This window comes from Labrus bergylta, chromosome 21 (genome assembly GCF_963930695.1).
Source record: "Labrus bergylta chromosome 21, fLabBer1.1, whole genome shotgun sequence".
In the NCBI taxonomy this organism is placed as follows: Eukaryota; Metazoa; Chordata; class Actinopteri; order Labriformes; family Labridae; genus Labrus; species Labrus bergylta.
In genome coordinates this window covers 10140288-10149639 of record NC_089215.1, presented here as the reverse complement: position 1 = coordinate 10149639, position 9352 = coordinate 10140288, and the positions used below count along the sequence as shown (strand labels likewise).

At 38.9% G+C, this 9352-nt stretch overlaps 1 protein-coding gene across 1 annotated transcript; it reads left to right on the top strand.

The window, feature by feature from the left end:
- Positions 1 to 1020: 1020 nt before the first annotated feature.
- LOC109990582 (uncharacterized) lies at positions 1021 to 5734 on the top strand. The gene is made up of 4 exons (XM_020642754.3): positions 1021 to 1412; positions 2726 to 3005; positions 3780 to 4005; positions 4095 to 5734. Exons 1-4 carry the CDS (start codon positions 1104 to 1106, stop codon positions 4318 to 4320), a joined length of 1041 nt encoding a protein of 346 aa, XP_020498410.1. The 5' UTR covers positions 1021 to 1103; the 3' UTR covers positions 4321 to 5734.
- Positions 5735 to 9352: the final 3618 nt, after the last annotated feature.

Here is a 9352-nt window from a genome sequence, read left to right as displayed (position 1 = left end):
ATTAATCATGAATTTGGCCCTTCCTACATAGCAAATTCTGCAACTTGACTTGCACTGGACTGTCGATGAACAGAAAAAAGGAAAAAAACATTTCCCTCTACTCTTGCTAATCTGTGTTTGTTTACACAATTCAGCAGACCAGCTGCTTTGTGTAATGTACAAATGCTTTGGTGTCCACCAAAGACGGTGCTGTTATGTTATTATTTTTAGGGGTCTGTCTGGGTTTTGTTTTACTTGTATCCACATTACTAGATCCACATTTAACAACCACCCTTAAGATCAAGAACAATAAAAAGCATGTATATGAGGATAGAATAAAGCGGCCTATTAATATTGGGCACACTTTGTGTCCCTGTAGTCCTTGCACAGCCTCTTTGCAAAATATAGCAGCAAAAGTCACATATAATTGATGTTGTTATACAGGACATTATTTCCTGCAGACTGTCGTGCACATAAATATATGAGTATAGAGCATAATCCAAATTTTCAGATTGTTACGGATTTTGGAAACTTTTATCTTTCATTTCCACCACAAACATCAATATAGGATCTCATTAATTGTGCCATTTGTCATTATTCTTGACATCCTTAAAGGTTAATATAATTTAAAACTGAACCTTATGAAGCTACAGTGCGCTCAAACTTGAACTGCAGATAAATGGGAACCCCTTACACTTAGCCTACTTCTAAGTGTTAATTGAAATAATTATAAAACAATTTTTTATTGCAAGAAAAAATCAAACTATTCAACTTATTTCACCCCTGAAGCAGGTTGGTGTCTAAAGAAAAAAAGCCCTCTCAATTGCTTTAATCTTTTTTTTTTTAAAGAAAAGACCATTTTTCTGTCCTGTTTCTTTTGCAAAGCTATACATTTATCAGAAACAATTTATTTTTGTTTTTTGTCTCACAAAATGTAATAATTATAACTCAAACACAGATTCTTGTGTTCGTGTGTTTTTGCTGTTGCGACAGTAGCGAATTCAGGAACTGTTAGTCCTTATCGGCCACCGTAGCAACAGGAAGTGCAGCCCTTGAAGTTTCGAGGAAACGCTCTACCTCCATCCCGCTGGATTTCATCGCCTTGCTCCGGACCTTTGTTCAACATGTCTCACAGGAGGTGCTCGATTGTCGGTTGCAGAGAGAAGTCAAATTTGTTTTCCTTACCTAAAGATGAGAGCACCAGAAAACGCTGGGAAGATTTCCTCATGTCTGTTTGCACCAAACCACGCTTTCTCTTCAGCGGTCCAACATGTGCACAGTCCAGCTTGTTTGTCTGTGCACGGCACTTCACGGAAGACTCTTTCGACAACAAAGTCCAGTATTCAGCAGGATATTCGGCTAAACTGAGGCTGAAGAGTGGGGCTTTTCCATCGCTGAACAATGCACTCACAGAAGAGCCAGACGAGGAAGATGTGAGTAACATTTTAACACATTTTGACTCAATAAAACAAAAACTAAACAAGGGGTTTCATTCTTTAGTATCGTCTCCGTGTTCGTAATCTGGTGCAACTATGACAACCACAGACACGTTCGGGTTAAAATGCACACGTTACCATGGTTACGCGTTAAACCCAGCAGGGAAATGTAGGTGTTCAAGTGAACTTTACCAGTGAGGTAGTATAAGATATACTTTATTCATCCCAGCAGGGAAATGTAGGTGTTCCAGCAGCCAGCATACATACAAACACACAACACAACACACATGTATACATACATATCCCACCCATACAAAAAAAAAAAACATGAGCCCACAATACATAACCAGGATAAAAAAAAAAGTGGTGTGGATGGTCCATGTGCATAAGTAGCTGTTACTCATAGATAACAGTACACAATACTAGCTCTGCCAGTGCACAGTATGATAGATAAATAAAGAATTATTATAAAAAAGCAGTCAAGTGTGCAAAATACAGTTTGACATATGCAGCTCAGGCTAAAGTTTAAAAGTTTAAATGTCTTCTGTCCTCACTTAAAGGGGAGTCGTTATAAAGTGCAATTGCAGTAGGTAAAAAAAAAAGTATTTTTAAATCTGTCCTTTTTGCAGCTGAGCTGCCGTAGCCTCCCACTAAAAACACTTTTTTGTTCTCACACGAGATCGTGTCAGGGATGCATGTTATTGTCCATAATGTTCAACAGTTTCTGTATCATCCGTCTCCCCATCACCACCTCCAGGGGCTCCACAGCACAGAGCCAGCCTTCCTAATCAGCTTGTGACGCTTTTTAGAGTCACAAGCCCCTGATGCTGCTGCCCCCAACACACGGCTGCAAAGAAAATGGCACTTGCCACAACAGTCTGATAAAATATGGATAACATTTTGCTACACACATTAAAAGACCTAAGCTTCCTCAAGAAGTAGAGTCTGCTCTGACCCTTCTTGTAGACGGCCTCTGTGTGCTGCTTCCAGTCCAGTTTATTGTTCATGTGCACCCCCAAGTATTTATAGCACTCCTCCACCTACGGGACCTAAGAGATGGTGCTTAGCTCAGGCCTGTCCCTCCTAAAGTCCACCACCATTTCCTTGGTCTTTGTTAATGCTTGTATGTTGTTGAAATGCTTAAAATGCTTGTATGTTGTTATGCTTGCTGTATGTTATAGCTTTATTTAAACCATATTCAATTAAAACATAGGGTTCACTATGTAACATAAAAAGCAATGCTTTTGTAGCAAATGCCACATTGGTTCTAAAAACTAAATTCCCTTTTTCCTTTCCTCTTTTTAAATTAGCTTTCATCGGAGGAGCTGCCCTTGACCTGCGTTAAAACAGAGGACAACCCCAGTCAAATACTATCTTGGCCTCAACGTACAGCCTGTGTTGCCACGCAGACCTCCTACCTGATGGTTTCTGTTGGCACACAACGTAACTACATTCCTTCCACAAAAACCGCTGGGACGCAGTCCTCCGTTATGATGTTGTCTATTGGAACACAGTGCAGCATGAAAAGCTCCGCGAAACCTGCTGCCACACAGTCGTTTTGTAAAAGATCGACAAACATGAGAAGAAAAGGTGAGTGCAGTACTGTGCAAAAGTTATGGTCAACCGCATGATTTGTTGTGTTGGCGTTGTTATTTTAATTTCATCAAACCATTCCATCTGGAAAGCGTCTGACTGAATGGTTTTAGTATTCAGCATGACAATGATCCCAAGCACACTCCTAATGTAGTGAAATCATATTTAGACAGAAAAACAGCCAATTAAGTCATCAACTAATCTCCACAGAGTCCAGGCCTGATTGTTATGGAGGCAGTGTGGGATCACCTGGACAGAGAGAGAAATACAAGTCAACTAAAGTCTTAAGATGAACTCTGGGATGTGCTGAAAGAAGCCTGCTTTCATATGATAAAATATTACTTTAGAAATTGTCATGGCAGTCAACCGGCAGTCAACACAGTCAAGTGTTCAAGATGCGCTAAATGTAAAGGAAGGTCACAGTAAATATTGACCTTAGCCTATAGAAGCCGTTTTGTTCTGAGAATTGTATTGTTGTTTCTGACATGTATTTTGAACTCTTCTGTTTGTATCTCAATAAAGAGACAGAGAAAGAAAAAAATGTGGACATAAAACTTTGCTAAAAACAAAGCAAGTGTTGGCCTAAGACTCGTGCACACTACTTTATGGAACAATCATATGCCATGTAAGGACAATCATTTAAAAAAAAAAAGATGTTCTTGAGTTGAAATAAAAAACCCATTTATGATCAAGAAAACATGGAAATGCAATTGACTTCCAGCACTGCAGCAAAAACCACAAACTATATTTTTTTTCTCTCTTTCTCATCAGGCACCCAGGACAGAGTTCACTGCAAAAGTGATCGCAAGTGCAGCACCGAACAGGACGGAGAGATTCAACAGCCATCATCATCCGTAGAGGCTCCGGCACCTTTACTGGATGTCGGATCAGCTAAGAGACTACGTGTTGAAAATCTGAAGGAGGAGGAGGAAGAATACGAAATTATTTCTGATACGCCGCAGCCTGGGGACTCCTTGACAGAGCCAGTTGAAACTAGGTAAGGGGCTTTTGCAGCTTTAAATCCGTATGTGTACTATTTGTGCATAAATCTTTAACTGACTGTTTGCTTTTGTTTTATCCTGATAGAAAGTCAAATTCCACAAGAAGGTTTGATGAGCAAGAGTGCATCGTGTTCGAGAGCTGCCTCAGAGACCTCTTCCAGACCTGTCCTGTGTGCGAGCAGCACTGTGAGATGCTGCAGGAGACACTGGGGACTTCTGTGTCCTTCAGTCAGCAGTGCCATACCTGTCTGTTTAGCAGAAAGTGGCAGAGCGAGACAGTCGCAAGGAGTGAGGTAACAGATAACAGCTGATCTGGGACGCATGTGATCCATGGACTGATGTATGAATATGTTGTAAACTCAACTCGCTGCCAATTCATCCCTGTGCAGAGTCGCATTGAAAAGAGACTATACAGATGTTTTTGTTGACTCAAAAGGCCAATGATTACATGCCTGTAATCATTGAAGACGACGAGTTTGGAAATAACAAAGAGACAAATTGGTCGAATATTGGCTGCTACAACACTGGGTAGTGAAGTTAGTGTATGGTTGGGTGTTTGCCGTTCCTTACATTTTGTAAACCTCAAAGTTACTGTACTGTGATAATATGACTGCATACAAAGTGCCACAGGAATCTGATCTACAAATGTTAAGACAGTTAAGTCTTTTTGTAATTACAATTGTTGCACAGATTAGTGTTTGGCAACTTTTTTATTAAACGTTCCTCGAACTCCTCTCATATATCTGCATATATTTCAAAAGGATCAGTTGGCAGTTGCCCTTGACAATAATCAGTCATATTAAAACAACTCTGTTCTCCAGTGCTGCGTTTCATCCACAAACTGAAGGAATAAGCCCGACATGAATCCCTGTTCTTCTGTTTCACAACATAAAGATAAAGATAAAGATAAACTTTATTGAGCCCCCGTGGGGGAAATTTGTGCATTACAGCAGCTCCAGAAAACAGGGGACGGGAATATACTTATTAAAAATAAAAACATAAAAAAAAAAAAAATCAAACATATTTACATCATTTAAATAAATAAAAAATACAATCATTTAAAATTACACAGTAACTAAGGGATTGTTCTTAAAAAGCATGAGGTGGTGATGCTGTTAAAGAGTCTGATTAAACAGTTTGACGGCAGATGGGATGAACGACCTGCGGTAGCGCTCTGTCTTGCAGGGTGGGTGTCTCAGTCTGCTGCTGAAGGAGCTGCTCAGAGCCCCCACAGTGTCATGCAGGGGGTGAGAGGGGTTGTCCATGATGGATGTCAGTTTCGCTAACATCCTCCTCTCACCCACCTCCTCTACAGAGTCCAGAGGACAGTCCAAGACAGAACTGGCCCTCCTGACCAGTCTGTTCAGTCTCTTTCTGTCTCTCTCCGTGCTTCCTCCTCCCCAGCAGACCACTGCATAGAAAAGTACAGACGCCACCACAGTGTCATAAAAAGTCCGTAGCAGAATCCTGCACACTCCAAAAGACCTCAGTCGTCTCAGCAGGTGGCCCTTCTTGTCCAGGACGTCGGTGTTGTGTGACCAGTCCAGTTGAAAGGGCACTTTCAACATGCGCTGAAAGGGCAGCCGAAGCAAAGACACACATACATCCGCTGAATGTGCATATGCCACATGTTCAACATTTGTCATATGAGAAAAATGTATGCTGCTTTTATGTGACAGCCTGTTTTAAAATAACATTCTGAATAAAAAAGAGGGTTCAGGTAAATCTCACTGCTTGTGTTATTATTTGAACTACTGGAGTTGTAGCAATGTTTCTAAATTTATAAAGAAGAAAACTGAGGATGTGACATCATGGAAAAAGTCAAATGATCAATATCTCTGATCCAATCCTTGACTCATAAGTGCAGAATTATCAAATGGTGAGTTTTAATATCTGTTGTAGTCCATTTGGAAACCTCCAAACATCTGCAGCTGTTTTACTGGTGGATCCTTCACACAGACAGGTGAGAAATATAATGAAACAAATACATAAAGGAATGACTGTTGATTCAGACGAAGACATTTTAAAAAGTTTGCTTTTCTGTGCTGTCATGTCTGTGAAAAAATTGAATCTAAAGATGTTTCCTGGTGATACCTTCAGGAGGCATGCCAGTACGATTTTGGAGTCTGCAGTTAATCGTAAACGAATAACAGATCAACAGACACTGACTCAGTATCCAAAACAGTTTTTGGAATTATTAGGGACCCACTAGGTGAGGAATTTAACATTACAGATTTACTTGTTTTACTAAAGGTAACATGAATGCTAATTACTTATCATGTTAAAATAGAGTGTTATTCCTCACTATACTGTGAATTGATTTTAGCAGCCTCTGCAAAATTCAGCAGCTACAACATAATACACCTGGAGAGCAACAACATAATTGATGTTAAGCCAGCGCAGGTAAATCTCAAATCCTTTTCACACAAACTGCACCAGTGAAAACTTCCCGACATTACACTGGTGGACTGTGTATGGGACAGGACTTCTAGCTAGAGCAATGAGATTTGGATGGGAATTTATTTCTCAAAAAGAAATCCCCATGCCAGAGTACTTGTGTACCCAGTTTGGGAGACCTGCATAGTAATGAGGAGCAAGTCATCACCCGATCTGTGCACCGTTTTAGTCAAGGAGCACACAGAACAGACTAACAAGAACTTTAGAATCTGCAAAGGAGGAGAGTGATTCAAGATGGGAGTAAAAAACTGCCAAAATTCAACTTGATGCTGATATCATCCAACCCAGTTGTATCATCAAGTACAATTTTTTTTTTTTGTTTTAACATTTTGAATCCTCATCGTAAAATCTTTCGACATATTTTGGAGGAAATATCTCCAAACATGTCTCTAACATCTTAACTGTATGATGAATAAGAAACCTTTGTTATCACTCTGCTTTCATTTTTGTTTTCCAGACAAAGTGAGAAGTCAGTCTTCAACAAAACACATTTAAGTGGAGAATAATTTATTTCTTTGTGTAACCAAAGCGTGTTTTTACACTCCTCCGAAGCCGAAATACAACACAGAGCTAAAGAGCTCTTGAATTGATGTATGGTAAAAGCAAAGAAAGAAAAAGCAATTGACATTCTGCAGGCGAGAGCTAAACACTATTTACCTGTTCTGCCTGGAGAAAGCCTGTGGGCACACCACAGATGACGCCATGAGTAAATGATGCCCACTCTGAACTCGCAACAGTGATCAATAAGAAACTAAATCAATAGAACCTTGTCTTGAGACCATTTGGACAGTTTCTTTAAGATGAAATATTAGATGGGGCTCGTACATCTTAAATGTATTAAAGAGAGATATCTTCAGGAACAGGATTGACCCACTTGATGATTGCCTTAAACTCACTTTCCCATTCAATGTAATGTGATCCTATGGATGCAGATTTATTCACAACTGCTAATACCTGTAAATGACTGTGTCCATGTCAAGAGGTCAGAACACAGCAGAGCTGTATCCTAACTACCCATCTTCCATTTCACAATGCTAATAGCACTGTGTGCTTTAGAGGAGCGTCAATTTTTTGTGCTCATTGACTATGGATGAGCATCTGGTCAATGTGCATGTGTGATGTGATTGTTGAGCTCTTCCTGAGAGCTTTGTGCTGGATTTCCCTAAGCACAAAAAAAAACATGCAGACATACAGAGCCCATAGAGTCATACACAACATCAATACTGTCATCCATCAAGCCATACTAATGTAACTTCAGGTGATAAGAGAATTTAAATGGGCCAAAAGCAACTGGAGAAGAGAACTTAAAATTGTAAATGCAATTGATCACACTGATTATTAAAGGTTTTGGGTGTGATCATTTTGTTATTAGGTTTCTTTTAAGGGTAGATAAAATAAATAATTCATTGTCATCAGCATGAGAACAGTTGGGTAGCTTGTGTATTTGATCAAAAAAGTCCAGCCAGTGCTGTGCTAAAAAATCACATTGGATTTGATGCAGCAACTTACATTTAATCTTTTATGAGTTGAACATAAAGCTTTTTGGATCTGCACTTCTTCCATTATAAAATGCAAGAATCTAGCTTTGCATATACATATACATTACTCCCTTGGGCATTGTTAAAAATAATTGATAAGCAGTGGTGGGAGAAGTGTTCTGGTGGTCTAACACAAGCTACTATGAGGTACTTCAAACACATTTTTTCTGTGTGTAGATAACTGGTATCCCACTTTTCCGCTTCCTGTAATGAAAATGTGGGTAGAAATAAATCTCCTTCATCCCTATTCATGTGTAATGTAAAGCACAATATTACATTTTCTCTTGGAAAATGTGAACAAAAGCTCTTCAATCTGCATGCTTCAAAATGCTATAACCAGAATTCAACCCAGTGGAAGAAGACCCGTTCATAAAAAAAAACAAAAAACTATAAAGAAATATTGAATCTTTTAGTCAATGTTATATTTCTTATACTAATGATAACCAGGTATAATCAACTTTGTGAATGTCATGATGAATGATATTTCACAGGCTTTTTGTAAAACATTCATCTAAAAAAGGAAGTAATACTTTGAAATAAACATAGGGGAGTAAATAGCCCAGTATGTCCCTCTAAAATAAGATAAAGTTGTTTCTACATTTGAGTACAAGTACTTCAAAATTGCTCTTAAGTAGACTTATGATAGAGTAAGTGTATATTGTTATTATTTAGCCTCTCTTTCAGTCTGTAATGTAAGTTTTATTTTTTTAGTTTAGTTAAAACTTTTGCATTTGTGATATCTCCTTTGTATGAGATGTAGTTAAGGCATAGCATTTTTTTCACATTTTTTTTATAGATGTAATGGCCTTCACTACACCAAGGAAGTGCAAATGAGTAATAAAAAAAACACCAATCCATTTCCCAAGTATAATTTAATGACAGAGGAAAGAGCAAAACAGATTTCCCTTTACAGTAGGATCCATCATTATACACTACTATGTCTGTGTGAAGAATGGTCTGTGATTCATTCTTCCACACCGTCATTTATCTGAGTTAATTTTATCTAACGCTGGACAGAGGTCATTTTACACTGTCACAGAGTTACATAATCAAATTTCTGTTTTGTGCTATTCTTTGCAGTATGACTAATTAGCTCTGGACATCCTCGGATGTGTAATGTCTGGAAAATCGCCCTCCTCCAGAGGACTTCCATCTTGTTATCCACTATCAGGACGAAAAAAACAAAGGGACACTGACCAGGCCGTATTGAGGTTAGTCAGCTTAACGGTGATTAAATTAATCAAGCTACAACCTTTGAAATCGTGAAGGGGTTTGATGCAAAAGGGCAAAAGGAAGAAGTAGAGAAAATTAACCCATTACACTGTTTTTTTAATCTCCACCAGAGGAT